The following is a 19,287-nucleotide window of genomic DNA, read 5'->3' on the forward strand; positions in this document are numbered from 1 at the left end:
TAATTTAATGAAGTGTCAAAGCTTCCGCGCTTCGCGCGGGAGGGGGGGGGGGGACTGAATTCAGACAAGAACACGATACAACGAATCGTCTTCTTTCTCTAATAATTTAATGAAACGTGAAAGCTTCGCGCTTATGGGCGAAAAGGAAATTAGACAAGGATTAAGAGTAATAATTTATTAAAACGTAAAAACTGCCGCGCTTCGCGCGAGGGGGGGGGGGGGAACTGGATCCAAACAAGAATTAAGAGTCGAGAACGGTACAACGGATCGTCTTCTTTCTCTAATAATTTAATGAAGTGTCAAAGATTGCGCGCTTTGCGCGGGAGGCGACTTTGCGTTTTACACCCTGGCCTGGACATTTTCCCGGTAAATAGCAATGAAACTGCTTGAATGAGTCTAGTCTACGCTCCTCGATCGGGCGCGCCAGTTCCAAATCGAATCGTACATGCACAGACGTACGTCGATGCAGCATTTATACACACCGTACGCAGCTGCAATACTGAAGATTAAGGGAGAAGATATAGGATTTCAAGTTCAGAACAACAAGTTAAGAAGCTTGCTGCACGATGGAATTCATCGAGGATGATGACGGAGTGGCAATGCAGACGCCTTTGCGGGTATGAATCCGCCTATGTTCAGATCTCTTTTATCTACATGTGCATGTATTTTCAAATAAAAATTTCTTATAGTCATTTCTTGCATCTAAATCTTAACACACTGTCAAATTATCTGTTCAAATTTCTACTATTGTTTGCTTTCACTTTTACTACATATTTCTTCTTTATATAACTATTTATGCATACACATACTCCTGTATCTTTTGTATTACTTCTCTGACATTGAAGGATTAGATTACCTTCACGAAAAAAAAAAGTATATGAATGTAAAGCAGTAAATAAAGTGCAAATGAATTCATGTAAACCTGGTGTATAATTTCCTTTATATGTTATGTGTCTGTACATTACACTAGACAAAGTGATGAATGGAAAAAGAGAGAAATAGAGGTCTTATAAACAAATATCATGAATTTAAAATGAGAAAGAGAGAAAGGGAGAGAGAGACAGAGGTCTTAGAAACAAATATGAATTCAAGAAGTGAGAAAGAGAGGGGGTCTTAGAAACAAATATCATTAATTGAGAGCTAGAGAGAGAGAGGTCTTAGAAACAAATATCAAGAAATGAGAAAGAGAGGGGGGGGGGGGTCTTAGAAACAAATATGAAGAGAGAGAGAGAGGGGCCTTAGAAACAAATATGAAGAGGGGGTTAATGAGAGAGAAAGAAAGAGGGGTCTGAGAAATACATACGAGAGAGAGAGTGGGTCGAGAGAGAGAGGTCTTAGAAAACAAATATGAATAGAGATGGGGGGGGGGGCGGGGGAGAAATGGGTCTTAGAAAACAAATATGAAGAGAGATGAGGGGGGGGGGGGAGGTCTTAGAAAACAAATATGAAGGGAGAGGGGTCAAGAGAATTAGAGAAATTAGGTCTTAGAAACAAATGACATGAATTTAAAAAATGAAAGACGTGATCCCACAATAATAGAAAATGGTACGAGTGCAATATTTAAATCACAGTTTATGTATTACATTACCATTACACATATTATGTCGAGTGTAGTCTGCATGTGTCGATATGTGTACACGTGTGTTAGGGGGGGGTCCGAATCAGCAAATGGTTTGAAAGTAGGCTACACGTCAAAAATTGAAACCCTGAAGAAGGCGGAATTAAACCACAAAAACCATAATATTATTTGGTTTCTCTCTTTCCTTACTTTGATTAATTCCTTCTCTAATTTCTCTCTTTCTTTCAAGTTAGTTTTTGTTTTCTCTCTCTGCTTATGACATTCTTTGTTTCCTCTCTGTTCTTTAATTATTTATTGTTTTTCTCTATTTCCTTCTGTTGTTATTCGTTGTTTTTCTCTCACTCGTACGTCTCGATACAAAAGTACATGTACCGCGTACCGCGACACTGGACATATAGGACGTACGTTGAGCATTGCAGAAGAGCTACGTGCGCGCGCAATATCTTGTCATGGATAGACTTTTCCCAGTCGGTTCCTTGAAATTTATTGGGAAAAGGTCCAGGCCAGGGTGTAAAACGCAAAGTCGCGCGCGGGAGGGGGGCATATGGAAACGTTGTATCATCCGCTCAATCTGACTTGCGTGCATAGAACAAATGAGCATTTTTCCATGAAAAAGTGAAGTTATCTAAAATGTGCGTTTCTTTCCAGCATTGGGGCGCCCGGAAATCACTCCGGTAACATTTCATAAAGTATAATATAAAAAGACCATATGCAAATTTTCTGTACTTTCGTCGGAAAAAATACTTTTATCCAGCGCAATGTCGTCTCTTTTTGCGTTGGAGAAGAGCAAATAGCGAGTTTCAATCACACTTTGGCCGCTCTCGCAAGCTCTCACTCGTTTCACTGTGGTCAAGCGACTTTGGGGCAAGCGGTTAATGAAAATACTAATCGTTAGCTTTATTCTGGTATTAAACTTGTTTTGATTGATTGTATAATTTTGTCGGAATAAAGGAAACAAAAAGGCTCGACCAAAAACTTATCAGCGTCTGAATTGACCTTTTGACCTTGAATTCCCTAATGCAAGCGCACAAATGACGTCATCTTCGCTAAATCGGTGTCTTTTATCGTAAAATGCGACACTTTCAAAATGTTTATACATCTCTTTTTAATTATTAGTAAGATATAACATTTTTTTTCTGATATCACTGAAGTTTTGGGTTTTATTTAATGATTAATTTCAAAATAAGAGCCATTTTACTGTTTTAATTTACTGGATCGTACCATTAAAGTCGTAGGGTAAAAAGATGCATTTTCCAACCGCGCCAAATTTAATTTACGTTCCGACATTCTGTTAAATGGGTTCGTGTTGTTAAGAATCCACTGCTTTCTGCTCCAACAAACGTCCACATGCGGAGTCGTTTATCAACTAAATTATTCAAATTTATCGATGCTTCCTAGCTTCCCAGGTGGTTGTGTTGCTGTTGAAGCATTTCATTCACCTGCTATCATTCTTTGTACTCCAATTGCCAGAACGCAAATTTCATTTTGGTCTTATAGTTTTATCAGAGTCGTTTATCAACTATATGTATTCAAATTTATGAATGCTTCCTCCCCAGGTGTTTGTGGTGTTTATGCATTTCATTCACCTGTTATTATTCTTTGTACTCCTATTGTAAGAATACAAAATGCATTTTGGTTTTATAGTTTCATGCAATAAGTAAGTCAATAAAAGAGGATGTTCTGCACAATAAAAACAATGTGTGTCCCTATTGTACAATGTAATGAGTCCCCTAATTTTGTAATAGTTAATTTACCCATTCACATAATGGAACTACCTGCCCGATGAAGCCAGTGGCCTGTGACCCCTGAGCACTCAACACCGTGTGGGAGTCAGTTTGTTCTAAAATTCTTTTATGAGACAAATACAAGCAAACGTTTCCATATGGGGGGAGACTGAAAAATAACTCAGTTCCTGACCCCGGGTTTATAGGGTTCAATTTGTAGACATTTGGACATTGGCATTAATATATTTGTCGGTAATTGGTTGCTCGTTTTGTCGGTAATCGGTGGCCTCTACTCCCTCCCCACTCCCCCACTGACAAAGATCTAGCGACGCCCCTGATAACGACACAGTTTATACACTCGAGAACATTTCTGCAAGTACTACTGATGAAGTACCGGACCACCGTCTTTGTGCATTGTGCGGCATCAAAGCATAATTATACAACGTCTCAAGACGTGACAGATCACTTTTCTCTAACTTCTAACCAATCAGAAGGCCTCGTTTCAGGAAGTGCCGGTGGACATTAATGCGCCAAGTGTGGTTCTCAAATTGCAAAAGTCAAAGATCCCTACTCTTGGAAGGGGTAGGAGAAAGTAATTTTACGTCATATTACTCCAGGAAGTGCCTGAAAATGCGTCTAATTTGGTTCTAAAATTGCAAATGCTTCTTACTCTTGGAGGGCGCCAGAACTCCCCTCCCAGACCCACCCCCGCTTAGTCGCTCCGCTCCCTCGCCGCTAAATTAAGCCTCGTTCTGTCGCTTCATCGTTTTACATATATTTAACCCCATGCCAGATTGTTCCCCTCCCCCCCCCCGGTAAGAAATTCCTGGATCCGCCACTGATGCCCATACCCCTTGACCCCCGCCGGGGCTTTGCCCCTAGACCCCACTTTGCGAAACGTTCAGCGGGGCCTGCATGTTAGAGTGGGGTGCTGCGGATTTTTTTTTGTCAGCCCCCCCAAACGTTTTTGCTCATTACGCCACTGATTTACACCACTTTGTATTTTCTGTCTGCTAAAGAGACACAGCACCTTTAAAGTTGGTAGCCCTTATTTGCACACCCTCCCCAAAATATTAAATTGCATGGGTAAAACTCTTTGGCAGGAGAATACACTATATACACTTCATGGAATTTGATGAAAGGAGTGCAAATGAGAGCTGCTGCCTTGAAGAGGAGTTTTTAGTTGGTAGCCATTAACTACATGTTAACTTTATATTAAAATGAGCTGTGAAGGACACATTAGCATTTGTACACATCAATATCCTGCTTCTTGTAATGGCCAGCATTAAAGTGATTGAGTCTGTTTTCGGCACAAAACCACTGTCCAGTACAAGGGTCTGAAATATCAGACTATTTTTTTTTCCTTCTCCACTTATCGCTAAAATTCCACCTTGAGGCTAGTATCTATTTTTAACTTTTAAGGGGCGATTTTAGTTGGTATTGCTCTTGTTTGTTTACCATAAGATTTGCACCATACTTTCAGAGCAGTTTTTAGATGCTATTACATCTTGTTTACAATCTGATTTACACACATTTATATTTTCAGCCTGCAAAAGGGACAGTTACACTGTAGGTCATTATCAAGCAAAATAAATACTAAGATAATTTAAAATAAATACAAACATTTTGTGGAATTATTTTAAAGCTTTTCCTGTGCATTTAATTACTGATGAGATATACAACTTTAATCTTTGAAAAAGTACATAAATACTAGTGCGTTTTCTTGATTTACCTGTGAACTTGCTATTTTACTGACATTTTGATGCAATAATCTTTGTTAGAATTTACAGTATTGAATGTTTATTTTGTTACTATGTTTGCTTCAATATAAAAATGAACATTTATTTATTCTTCTCATCAAGATATTTTAAATTAAAATAAGATATTGCATTGTGACATTTGTTACTTACACCATTGTTTATATTAATACCAATGTAAATTATTTTCAGTTGAGTACTAATATTTACTGCCTTAGTATGCTATAAATATCTGAAATATATCTGTTACATCCATTGGAATTACAAGTGTACTGCATAATACTTTAGTGTCAAATGTTTTTCTTGAAATTTAAGTAGTAATAGATATTATGTGAAAGATATGAGGAGACTTTGAATACTTACGAGAGGTAAAAGTCTCTCGTAACTTTATGAGAGACTTTTGACTTAAGAGAGACTTAATATGTGTAGACTTTGCTTTATGAAACAGAAAAGTCTCATAACTAAAGTCTCTCATATAAGTAGGACACTTAAGAGAGACTTTGGGGTTTATGTCTAGACATAAATTCTTTATGAAACCCCCCCCCCCAGCTATAGGCATGAGACTTGGAAGCAGGGGCGGATCCAGCCGGCGACAAGAGGGGGGGGGGGGGGCAAATCTTGAGAAAAAGTTTGGCGCCGACTTAGCCGGCCGGTGAATAAGGGGGGGGGGGGGAAGAGCACATATATATATATTTCCAGTATTTTGAGGAAAAATTCAGCACCGTCTCAGGCGATCGGTGAATAAGCGGGGGGGGGGGGGCACTTTTTTGTTCCCAATTCGTGAGAAAATATTTTGCAACGATTCATCAAGCCGGTGAATAAGCGGGGGGGGGGGGGAGAACCACAATTTTGTTGAGGGGGTGAAAATATATATTTTTTTGGGGGGGAGGGAGGGGGTCCGCTTTTGTTTTTTGTTTTAAAAAAAGTTGAATTTACCCTTTTGGGGGGCTGGGGAGGGGGGGGGGGTACGGGCCGGAGAAATCGCCACGTGGATCCGCGCCTGCTTGGTAGGTCTGGGTCAAAATCACGGGCATCCATCTTTATCTACTAAAGAACGATTAGGGCGATTATTACCCCTTTTTTTTCCTCCCCGGTCTGGCACTGAGGGCTAGAAAAATAACCCTAACTCTACAAATTACCGTCAGATTAGCAGCCAAGACCCGCTCGCCCCCTCCCCCCCCCCCCTGGATCCGCCCTGTCAGGGCATCTAATATATAAGACGGGATTAAGAAAAAAATAAGATAAACGCGTACAGCAGGATTTTGAAAAAAGTACCCCTTTTCTTGAAAATTGAGTATTTTAACACTTTAACGCGGCACCGCGCGGACCGCGTCCAATCTATTATTTTTTAAAAATTCATACGCGTTGTTTTGGTCACGCATGCTTACAGAAGTTGCCCATTTTCTCTTCAGATAAGTGCCTCCTCTCACCTCCGATAATTGCCCCTATTCAAATCTTAGAAATACTCGTTTTAAGTTTGACAAGTTCCCCTAATTCCCCTCCTGATAAGTGCTCTTTTCATATCAGATGACTTACTCTTTTCACCACTAATAACTGCCCCTTTTATTTTGACACGTGCCCCTTTTCCTTTCTAATAAATTCTCTTTTCCCTTCCTATAAGTGTTTTTTCCCCTTCTCATAATTACCCCTTTCAACATCTGATAAATGCCCCTTTCATTTTAACATGTCCCTTTTTTAAAAGTTTAGAACCACTTCCCCCTTCTCATGAAAGCCCCCGAGTTTCACCTGTTATAAATGCCCCTATCAAAATCTGATTGGTGCCCCTTTTCCGACGACGAATGTCTATCTCCCATTCTTATAAGTGCCTTATTCGTGGTGAGGGTCTCTTTTTAGGTGTAAGAAGTGCCCTATTTTCACCTCTGATAACTTACGCTTTGTACTTTGACACGTATACTCATTTTCTTTTCTATTAGGTGTCTTATCACTTTTGCTAAGTATCCCCTTTTCTATCACATTAATTTAAACAAGTCCCTAATTTTAAGCGACTAAGAGAAATTTCGCTCGCATTCATAGATGAAATAATCATGTTACTTATAAAATGTCTTTTCAGTCTTCAGTTATGAGAATGTGCTTATCAACCCCCAGGCGCGTAGCCACGGGGGGGGGGGGGGGGGATCGGTTGAAATTTTGTAGACCCCTTTTTTTGACCTCGATCGATTACATGTATGTGCCCCCCCCCCCCAAACATCAAACTCTGGCTACGCGCCTGTCAACCCCATCGGGATTGGGTTTTTCCTTCTTTATAAGATGTATTTTTTCGCACTACCACTAGTACAAAATGAATTTTCACACCATCACACCCAACTGATATGATGCATGCAATATCTTGTATGATACGTATAAAGAGAAACAAATTTTGAAATCATCCCTGATAACGTAATCACAATGTAGGGGTATCTACCAATTAATATGTCTAAAAAAATTGTCTATTTTCGCCTTTGAGATTTCCCTTTGTTGGTGCCCTTTTTTGTTGGTAAATGCCCCAATAACATCCCCATGTAAAGACCCTGCCGCTCTCAATTGTGCCCTGACTCGTATTGTTAGGGGTGGGGTTTTACAAAAAATGTGTCAGACAAAATAATGTAAGAAGATCTTTTATCAGCCAAAATTAGCCCCCTCACCCGTTAAGCGTCTGTTTTTGCAGACTATTTCTCCGACCTGGGATTCCGCACCATGTGCATTTTGTTTTGGGTCAAAATGCATCATGCGTGTCGTCGATCATGCATGCACTGTGTACAGTACATGCGAAGTATATGCCTAAACCGCCGAAGAATAACGCATGCAGCCGATTCACGCCAGGCCATTCGACAGACACCTCGAGCTCGACGAACAATATTATTTTGCTATATAAATAGGCACTGCAAGTGTGTTGGCAGGTTAGTTGTAGTGTAATTACATATCAAGAGGTTACATGACATCACAGCATTCTAGTGAAATAAGCCACTACTCATTCACTTCATTTTATTTAACTTTTTATGTAGACTATCTTGCTGTTCAGTCAAACTTCCAAGGCCAAGGGGTTTCACATCCCCATTGACTCTACACGCAAATGTGTACGTACAGTGCACGTGTATCTAGCGGCGCCCAGATCCAGCCCTTGTGTTTCGGGAAAGTTTGTGTATCGGGACAGTTGATTTAAAATAGTAATTTGGAGAAGTTTACACGTAATAAATTTGGATAAGATTTTGATTACCTCACCGATTGGGTTTAAGAAGACAGTGTCATGGCTCATGCATGAGCAAAAACGTTTGTTTGGAGGAGGAGGGCGGGGGGGGGGGGGGGGGGGCAGAAAAAAATCTGCATCACCCAGAGACACAAAGTTCAAAGATCAGCAATGCAGAGCTACCAAGTATCACACATTTTGAGGGTCTGGAAAAGCTCTTACGCACGACGCACGCGCTAGATTTTGAAAAAAACGCTTATAGAGTCTAGACTACCTTGTACTTGTTGTAGGTCTAGATCTACTAGTAGGGTCTAGATCTAGACTAAGTTAGTCTAGAGTCTAAGTTAGATCTAGAAATCGAGATCTAGGGTCTAACAAGTTACATGTATGTGTGGGTGTCTGAACGATTTTTCAATTTTCAATTTGGGATCGTTTTTCACCATTTTTGTTTGATATTTGAATAAAAAATGTAATCAGATTCAGAATAATACATATCAAATTTCAAGTCTCAGCGATGTTTCTATCAAAAGATAGAGTAGAGTCTCCGGTTTGCGGCATCGCCCGGTTTGCGGCCAGGGGTATTTGTTTCAAAAATAAAATGAATATGACTCGATAATAATCATTGAAACCTACCGTGGATTCCACGGTAAGTTCTGCTTTGCCGAAAATGTCCGTAGCAGGTGCTCCTATCGGTACGGAGTATCCGTCAGCGATGTCGGAAATCTACGGCACCAGTCGCCGATGAAAATTCCAGCAGGTGCTAACTTTTAAGTTAAGAGATCGAGGCATGACTAGATCAATATTGTAGCTCTATTTGTCCGATATTTGTCCGATTGGAGGTGAAATTTGATGTTTTTGTGGAAGTATGATGGCTGTGGTCTGTCTCCTATCGCAGATATTTTGATTGTGCCACCGCATGGCTAGTTGCATGGGGTGACCGCAAACCGGCACGTAATTACGTGTTTTTCTGGTTTGCGGCAGGGGGTGTTAATACACACATAACATGCGGGATCGTGTATGATGGTATGTGTGCTGATGTGTGTACCCCCTATGACCCGATAGTTTCTAGTAGTACGTACCCCCGTATGGGATGATCCATTCGAGGAAAAGGTGAAATTGTTTAAAACTTCACAAATTTACCGTAGCAACAGATAAACATGAGAATTTGGGTTACCCGTAGTAATTTGGTACATGCTTTCATCGTGACGTAGCGCATAAAGCTTTGTGACGTACGCGTGCCGCAAACCGGTACTGCGTGCCCGCAAACCGGGGAACTCGAAGCATTTCGAAACATGGTCAATGCTGACCACGCTGTGGGTCAGTTTGGTTATTTGTGACTTCTATTTAATAAGTAAGTATATGGACTCTTTATTGAGGGTATTGAAGTATTCTGTGAGTATTCCAATAAAAATAGAATCGGCAGTTCCCGCCGATCGGCCGCAGACCGGAGCCACTACTCTACAGCCCCTCCAAAACGCTGGTATATTCATATCATTTTGCTCAAAATCGACGAAAAAGACGTCCACGCAGAGTGATGTTGTTTTGCTAAATTCAGACAAACGGCTGTATCGCGCGATATGCAAGCGTATGCATATCGTACGCATGTTGCTGAGCCAATGCGCGACTTGCGGCTTGAGCCACGCTGTCTCCGCGATATGTGCCATTGACTAGTATGGGTGGCCGTTCGCGCCATAGAACCCGGAAGTGAATACACGTTGTAGTCAATGGGAATATCGCGGGGACAACGTGCACGTTGTCTCCGCGATACTCCGCGATATTGCCATGGACTATAACGTGTATTCACTTCCGGGGTTTATGGCGCGAATGTCTATCCATACTTTCATTCACTATACGCGCAGATGTTACGCGATGTAACCATGGTTTGGACTGAGCGGAGCTCACGCCTCCCTAATTAGCTGATTCCAAAAATGTGGGAAGGGTATTTTTAAACTGTTGGGGCGAGTGATCTCTTGGGGCTAGCGAAAAATAAGTGCATACATATTTTCCTTACGTCTTGCCGGACATAAGCCCGGGGGGCGCAGCTCAGGAAAGTGGCAAATTTTGGAGCTAGGATGCAAACAACATTTAAATCGCTGTTTTGACCAAGATATTTTTAGAATTTCGTGGGTGCGCCCCCTTGGGGAATATGGAGAAAAACCTGCTCTTTCATATGACACCTCATTTATTGAGTTTCACCTTCAGGATCACAAGCCCCAAAGGTTTGAATTTCAATTTTTTTTCATAAAATCATTGACCAATTTTCATGGTCGCGCAATGCACGTAGACTGCATAGGGATGTGTGCAATCTCTATGGGAAATATTTTAGCACACAACATCGGGTGCGCGATCAGATACCCTAGTGTTATACCCTTGCCCGCCGAATCATGAAAATGTCACGCATTGCCGATCTTTGAACTTGGCGTCTCTGGCAATGCGTGACATTTTCATGAATCGGCGCGCGAGCTTGCGGGCAAGGGTATAACACTCGTATAAGATATAGCATTTTTTCGAAATCTAGCGTGCGCGTCGTGCGTGAGAGCTTTTCCAGACCCTCAAAATGTGTGACACTTGGTAGCTCTCCTACTTCCATTGTTACATACACTACAGGCCCCGCGGAAAGTTTTTCAAAGTGGGAGGGGGGAGCTAAGTATTTACGAACAGGTAGAGCAAAGCAAAAGGATCGAGCGTAAAATTGGCGTAGGGTCTAAGGGGGGTAAAGCCACGGCAGGGGTCGAGGGGCTTGGCCCCATGACCTCTGTTTTTGGTTTTTTTTGGCATTTAATTAAGGTCGGATGAGCATATTTTGCCAACTTAATATTTGACAGTGACACTGGCATGCAGGGGCCCATTCCTCGAAACCGTCGTAAGTCTAACTTCTTGACTAACTCAGCGTTCGTGAGCTACTTGTCCGCTACGTGTTTCATGAAGTAGGGTGTCTGATCGCAGATCCGATGTGTTCTAAAATCCTTCTCATAGAGATTGCATGCATCCCTATGCAGTCTAGATCTACATGTACATGTATGTGCATTGCGCAAAATGGGTTGACGTTTTTTTTTTTTTAAGTTGAGATTCAAACCTTTATTTGTTGTGATCCTGAAAGTGATACTAAATAAATGAGGTGTCATATGAGAGAGCAGAACTATTTCCAAAGGGGTGTCTGAATTCTAAAAATATCTTGGTCAAAACAGCGATAGAAATGTTGTTTGCATCCTAGCTCCGAAATTTGCCACTTTGCATACGCTTACATATTGCGCAATGCAGCTGTTGGCTAAATTTAGCAAAACAACATAACTCTTGGCCCTTAGTGGGGTCCAGTGGGCAGAGCCCCCGGAAGCTCAGGTTTTTTAGGCATTAAATTACGGTCAGATGAGCAACCAGGGGCCCGCCTTAGGGCCCTTTTGGGCTCCAAGGGGCATAGCCCCCGAAAGCTTAGGTTTTTTACGCATTAAATTACGGTAAGATGAGCAACCAGGGGCCTGCCTTAGGGCCCTTTTGGGCTCCAAGGGGCATAGCCCCCGAAAGCTTAGGTTTTTTACGCATTAAATTACGGTCAGATGAGCAACCAGGGGCCCGCCTTAGGGCCCTTTTGGGCTCCAAGGGGCATAGCCCCCGAAAGCTTAGGTTTTTTAGGCATTAAATTACGGTCAGATGAGCAACCAGGGCCTGCCTTAAGGCCCTTGGTGGGGTCCAGGGGGCAAAGCCCCCCGGAAGCTCACGTGAAAACCATGCCATTTCAGCAACATTTGTATTAAACTCACTGGTATCGAATTGGAAATATACCATGTTTGAATTTTATACTGCCCCCCCCCCCCATCATTACGCCTGTACGATGGAGCATAATGAACGAGAGGGGTGATAACGGAAGTGGCTACCCCCTCACAGGTTTGAGGTTTTGTTGTATTAAAAAATTACATTCCTTAGCAAAACTATAGTATAAAAACAAGCAATATTTTTTTTTCACACTTCACTTGTCTGCAATATTTACTTGAACACTTTGCGATTTTATGCGAGAAGATTTTTGCATTTTTATTTTTCTTAACGTTGCACTCTTGGGCTCTCCAGAGCCTAAAAGTTTGTTGCAGTTTTTAGTCAATATTTGCTATACACTTTTTTTTGGCACTTTTACAAATTTTCCAGGGGTGGGGGGGGGGGGGGGGGGTTGGATGATCCCCCCTAAAGAAATTGAGGGCCCCCCCCCCCCAGGATCACCGCTCCTGCATCTTGTTAAATCCAAAGGCTAAAGCTAAGGCAAAAGTGATTGTTGGCCATAAATTTTTTTCGCAACCAAAATCACTGAATCTGTGCAGGGTATACTAGTATATGAGTGGGTGACCATAATTCAGGGAGATTTTAAAAATATTTTGAAATGTGATATTACGTTCATGATTATTCATATTCTACACACATTTATTTAGTTCAATAATTATTTCCAAAAGGGCTGCAGAGTTTTTAAAATACAAATTGGTGCAACTAGAAAAGTTATAGTCAAAGAATTCCAGAAATATGGCGATCTGAGACTGAAAGTTCATTTTCAGATCGCTGCAACTCCAGAAAAAAGACTTGAAAAAAACGTGAGTTTACAGCTGATTTATCACAGAAAGCGATCAATCAAATAAAAGGTAATTACATATTTTGCAAGGCATAATTTGACAGAATATCAACAATCAGTTGGTACCACTTTTTACTTTCAATTTTGAAGACATCTGCTCTCAAATTTCACACTTGATTCCATTGGAAACTGTCTCTGGGTAATTTTAGGTTACTCTTTCCATTGGTGGTATCAGATTTTTGAAATCTTGCCGATTTTTTAAAGATTTAGATCATTCGCGAAACATGGTCATACTACTGAGGCACACGCTAAAAGTTTGTTATATTCCCCGAAGTCTGCCCACATGCCCTTTTAAACTAATTGCTATTATCGTAAAGTAGGTACCGGTATCAAATTGGCAATGCAAAAACAGTTTTTTTAATGTACACAATGTCTTTGCATTTCCGGCAAAACCAACATCGTGAACGCTCGTGAGAAGTCAGCATTTCAAAAATGTAAACGGCATGTTAGCTCATTATCACCAGAAACACATGGAAGGTAAGCAAATCGCTTTCACTCCAGTAAAACATTTTCACATTTTTGGTTAATGTGGAGAAAACCTTCCAGAGTAATAGCGCTTTTGCGTATCTTCCATGTATTCCTGATGATAATGAGCTAACATTGAATTTTACATGACAAAAACCCTGAGCTTTTACAAGAGTTTGCAATGTTTGTTCTGTCGGAGAAGCAAGTACATGCGGTGTACGTGAAAGTGCCTGATTTTGCATTGGCAAGTGTAAGAAGGTGCATGTAGGGAGTGTTGATAAATTCAGCAAAATCGTTATAACAAGGTAGTTTTGCTGGTCCCAGCTTTTTATATTTTAGGGTGTTATTTTTGCCCTGATATATAATTTTCATAGTCCAAGTGTCCTTGTTATTACTTTTTTCCACTGTAGATCTACATGTAGATGAAAAGGATTGATGTCAGAAAATTATCTATGTTGTGCGGTGCATTTTACAATTAGCAAGGAATACACATTAAACATGGTAATGGTTGCTTTAATTTCATTTCTATAATTCTTACCACAGATCCTTGGAGAATTGGCTTGACCAAATTTGATGAGAAAAAGTTCAATATGGTCTTACTATTGGATGGACATTGATTTGTGTCAAAACGCAACGCAACAATAGTAGACCAAAGGAAGTGAATGAGCTGAACTGACCTAACGCATTCGCCTGAAAAAGCGAAGTTTTTCATAAAATTTTCTTCACGGCCTTCAGCTGATTGACCCTATTTTGGAGAATAGTGGAGGATCATCCATCCAAAATCAGCAAATCTAAAGCTTTGGTGGAACTAATTCTTCTTCTGCAGATGATCTTTGTGTACGATAGATGCATGGTCTAGAGATCCAATATTCACCTGGGAGACTCAGGGATTCTTAACTAAAAGGGGACCTCAAAGAACATGGAACCGCCCGTGGGACGTGCCTGTCGCCAAAGTAAGAGATCAGCTGCCATACGTTCGAAATACAGGGAGGAGAGTGATCAAGACACAGCTCCTACAGTCATGAAGAAAGATGCAAAGATGTCGCAATTAAAATGCGATGTGTGCAGCCAAGGTTTCCTGAGGGAAAGAGCTCTCTTGAACCATAAGCAGACCCATGTCAGTGGTGCCTTCAGTGAAAGATATTCTAAGACCTTGACTTCCCTCGGAAGGGAAGGATCTGTTGTGAGTGTACAGAGATACCTTACATTGGATATAGCAATGGCTCTGAAACTACGAGGTAGCAAGTCAAACAAAAGCCGAAAACCATCTGGCAGTGGAGGTGTTTCAAAAGAGATGGCAATACAAAGCTGGTCTAAGGAACTGAACTCTAAGCAGATGAAAGGGACTGAGAGACGACCTCGTGTTTCAAAATCTAAGAAAGTAGACAGAATTTTATCAAGCCAGACTCGATCTGACAAAAAGGAAAGAAAAGGTGTAAATGAAACACCAAAACCTACTGATATTTTAAGTGTGCATGGGGTGGGCTGGGAATGTCGGAGCTCTAAAAACCCTGCAAAATCTAGTGCAATAAATATTTCTGTGAGTGACCAAGATGAAGAAAAACCCAGGACTGTGCTAGAAATGGTGACTGATGCTTGGAATATTTTGGACACCGATACTTCAGACGTTCCCCAGCCTAAGAAGCTCAACCTGAAAGCAGAAGCCAAAGAAATTAGTTTGTGTGTTAATGTGACAACCAGAGACAAGAGCCTGCAAGGATCAACTCTAGAGACTGAACAAGGTCTTGGTGAAGGCATTCAAGCTAATCGGAAGGAACGTTCTATAAAACTAGATTCACTGAAAACGAGCGCTGTAACTGCAATGCACGATGAGGTTATTGAGCTAGTTAGCAGCCTGAAAACCAGGGGTATGGAAGAGAAATTGATGTCTGTGAGTTCTGATGAATCAGAATCCGGTAAGAGTGATACTGATTCTGATTGGAATGATGAGTCCAAGGAAACAATAAGCGGTGAAAAAGACCAATCTACTGAAAGGAAGAACAGGAGAGCAAAGAGGAATACATTTTGTGAAATTTGTCAAAAGGATTTCCAAAATCTTCCAAGGCATCTTTTTACTCACTATGGTGAGCGAAGCCACAAGTGCAAAGTCTGTGGGAAAGCATTCTTCGAGGCCCGCGTCCTTGACAAACACGAGACGACCCACACAAAGAAGTTCAAGTGTGGCGTCTGCGGAGAGATGTTCAGCAAGCTTCGAGTAGCTAGGCGGCATGCCAAGATCCACCTCCCCAGTAAACCCTACAGCTGTGAGATCTGCAAACAAGCCTTCCGCACCCGAAGCGACGTTCGGAATCACTTAAAGATCCACTCTTCCAGACGTTTTGTGTGTGATATCTGCGGACAGGGGAAACACAGCCTCAATGCACTCAACTCCCACAAGCGAAAACATACCGGCGAGAAACCCTATGTTTGTGAGATTTGTGGAAAGAGCTTCAGATACTCTAGTGGCTTGCACGTTCATAACTTCTCCCACACAAGCGGAAAACCTTATTCTTGTCCCATCTGCAGAGAGACCTTTGCCCATAACTACCTGAGGAAGCGCCATCTCTTGACTCACAAGACAGATGCAGTAGTCTCGGAGAAGGATAGTCAGGGTGACGTTTCTCTCGAAGCTGATGTGCAGCAGAACAAGAAACTCATTATTCAACAGCTTTCACCTAACTCCCAGGATGTGGCGACGATTTCACAACTTGGCAACATGGAACAGACGTTGTTTTTAGAAGAGCCATTGATGCAGGTACGAGGATTACAATTCTGAATAATAAAGGCAAAACAAAATGCATGCAATAAACTGGTTTACCAATATCTTCTAGTTTATGGATGTTTCCTTACTTGGGACCTAGTGAAGAGTTATTCAATTAACCTGTTATTAATGATTGAAATACTTGGAATCCAGTCTACATACATTACCTGTTGCCTTATCGGGCAAGCCTCAGGCAAGCTTTTATGTCGAGAACAACAACAATTTGATAAACAACCTGTAGTAGTAAAGGGGTCTTTTGTAGGGGAGGAGAAAATCTAACCACGGGCAGGGCCCCCACACAAACATTTTCTTAAGGATCCAGAGCACTGTTCTGAAATAAAATGATAGTAACTCTTAGCTTGATTCACCTCAAACTAAAATAAATAAATGCTGTGGCCACTTTTGCATGTACATGAATAGAAGGGCGATATTTAAAAGTCAATAAAAGCAAACAAACACTAGCCGTCATGTACTCTCTTTTTACATGTATCTATTATGCAAAAATAGGAAGCTTCCTACACTGATATACCTTTATGGTTTTAAATTATTCAATCTTTTACAGGAAACCAATGCTGATCAAGCTACTTGCAACCCAGAGACAGATCTGCCAGGACCCCAATCCTCCTTTCAGAATGATCAACAGACGTTTGCCAACAAGGCGAGGAATATCAACAAGGTTCTGGGACCGGATGCTTTCAAGCAAAACTTGATCAATGGCCGTGGCAGACGTCAAACACCTGTAGATTCTCTTGTTTTACCTCTGTGTGATGGGACCTATAAGTCTCTCAAGGATTTGCAGCGACAGGGCATAGAAAGCGACGATCTGCCAAGACACTAGTAACAGGTATAGATTCACCCTTCAGGTTATGATGATAAGAATACTAAATTGTTACTGTTGTAATCCTCAGAAAAAAGAAAAAAATATCCAGATCTCTGTTAGTATCTGTACCAAGGTTTTAACTTGTAAGAAATCATTTTGAGAACAATTTGGAGAAGTTCATTTATGTGGTGTCCAATAAATACAAAGTACTTGCAATAGGTATTTCCTCAATTCTTCTTTGAATAATTTCACAGATTTCAGAAGAGGGAGCTTGTTCCAAAGTAAGAAGCGGCCGAGGTGAAAGCTACAGGCATCACCAGGAGTTTGGAGCAGAGTGGCTGAGAGAGCAAAGGTCATCGATGATACAAGTCAAGCGCCCCCTATGTGATGAAAGCCCCGTGAGATCATCCCAACTTACTATAAAGAGCCCAGGTTTCTAAATTATGTAACTGCTTTTATACATGTAGGTGTTTTTATGTGTGTAATGGTTATAAATAGGATGCCTTCAGAAATTCAGTATTATAAACGAGTCCTCCAATTCTATGCTTTTCTATTCTATCCAATTTGTATTACTCTGAATGGTACAAGAATTTTAACAAAACTATTCAACATTTTGGTTATGTTGACTCCCCAGTTCTACTTTCTGTTGAAGGCGGTATTTTATGATGATGATTTCAGCTACTTAAAGAGACTACGCATCATCTGTATCTTTGGGGTTTGGACTTTGATATATTACGCCTGACCCTGGCTTTGCCCCAAGAAATCTCTGGTTTCAGAGGCAGAGTCTCTGGTGTCAGAGACATAGTCACTGTCGAGGACTGAATAGGTTCTCGCTCCAGGCTACGGCAATTCATGTGTTCATATGTTTGTACATTTTGTATTTATGTTGTAGGGCCTCCACGGAAAACAGTATTTAACTACTGATGGAGCCACCCTACTAAAAACAGACTAATTAATAATTGAATAAAAGAAATAAACGTTGGAAATACAAGATTCTTTGGATGTCCAGGGGGCGAAAAAAAAATCCTACAAACTTTGAGCTCGCGAGGAGAACCTGCGCATGCACACTCGCGAAGGAAGCCAGCGCATGCGCACGTGGAATCCGGTAGGGTGGCTAATAGGGTGATAGTAATTATACAAATCGTTCTTTTGTCAACTCATCGCTTGCTCAATCGGTAAAGACAGCGTGATACTAATAGAACGTTGGAGTTGACCAGAGGGTTCAAATCTCAGTTTATTTAGTGTTTTGCCTTTATAAATAGTGAGGCAAAGCAATAAATAATCAAAGTCCAATTGTTTGTGACCTCTTTGCATGCATCAAGTATAAAAGTTCGTTGGAAAAAAAAGGACGCGTCCAGGGGATCCTTGGACAAGCACCATGTTGAATTTTCTCCCTCAAAGAGAATTAAATGTTTTTGATATACACTGTAGTCCTACCATCTGTGTTTACATAAAGAAGTCAATGAGTCTATTATATTATAAGGGAAAACAATCCATTTGCCTGAACTTTGCTATATTCTATTTCAAGCAGTCCAAATCAAATTCGTTCACTGCGCCGCATTAAAAGTCCTTTCATTTTTATGCCTGTACATTTATTAGTTCCTTAAATTTTCCTGTTGTATGCTTCTTTTTTTTTGTCACTCCAAGCTTTCTGAGATCTTAATTCCCAAGTATGAAGAGGGCGTACAAAACTTTAAATATCACAGCCTGGAGCGATTGATGCTCAAGCAAATGTCAGATCACCAAGCAGGTATTTTCATTCTCCATTTTCATCCATCAATCTTTATCAAGCTGGATATATCGGTGTCCGTCTATGGTGAATCGTCACTTTCTCAAGTACAGAGATGCCAACCCTCCCGATAATTCACCCCAACTCCCGACCTTACGATCACCATCCTTTATCCTCCCGATTTATTTAAAAAAAAAAAAAAAAAAAAAAATTATGATTTTTTTTTTTTGGCGCTTATCAGTATATATATCTGTGAATTGAATGAGAAATATCATCTGCTAACTTTAGCATGTAGTAATTCCACTATGTTAAAAGACATATAAAAGACAAAGAGTAGCGAAAGATTGTTTCAGCATATGGATCGCTGTAACCAATGCATGGATATTGACACAGAATCCAAATGCACATGTAAAATGCTGCAAAATAAGGCTCAGATTGCACCAGAGAGCATCTAGAACCCCAGAGCTTCCAGGGCCCTAAGGCGGGCCCTGGACCCCGGCCGCATGGGTCGGGCGCTACGCGCTCGAGATGTGCGCTACGCGCACATTATTTGGTGTCGGTTACAAATCCTCCCTATTTCTGTTTTCCAAAAGTTGGCATCTCTGCAAGTATAGTCTAATGGTGGACCATGCATTTGTCTCATCACCAAGCTGATCAGA

At 41.0% G+C, this 19,287-nt stretch overlaps 1 protein-coding gene across 1 annotated transcript; it reads left to right on the forward strand.

The window, feature by feature from the left end:
• The first annotated feature begins 7,874 nt into the window (after positions 1-7,874).
• On the forward strand, positions 7,875-18,329 carry LOC105443458 (myoneurin-like). Its single transcript, XM_011676610.2, has 4 exons — positions 7,875-7,957; positions 13,862-16,073; positions 16,642-16,923; positions 17,154-18,329. The coding sequence occupies exons 2-3, from the start codon at positions 14,238-14,240 to the stop codon at positions 16,915-16,917; spliced, it is 2,112 nt and encodes a 703-aa protein (XP_011674912.1). The 5' UTR covers positions 7,875-7,957; positions 13,862-14,237; the 3' UTR covers positions 16,918-16,923; positions 17,154-18,329.
• The last annotated feature ends 958 nt before the right edge of the window (positions 18,330-19,287 follow it).

This window comes from Strongylocentrotus purpuratus, unplaced genomic scaffold (assembly GCF_000002235.5).
Source record: "Strongylocentrotus purpuratus isolate Spur 01 unplaced genomic scaffold, Spur_5.0 spur5_scaffold_1, whole genome shotgun sequence".
Classification (NCBI taxonomy): Eukaryota; Metazoa; Echinodermata; class Echinoidea; order Camarodonta; family Strongylocentrotidae; genus Strongylocentrotus; species Strongylocentrotus purpuratus.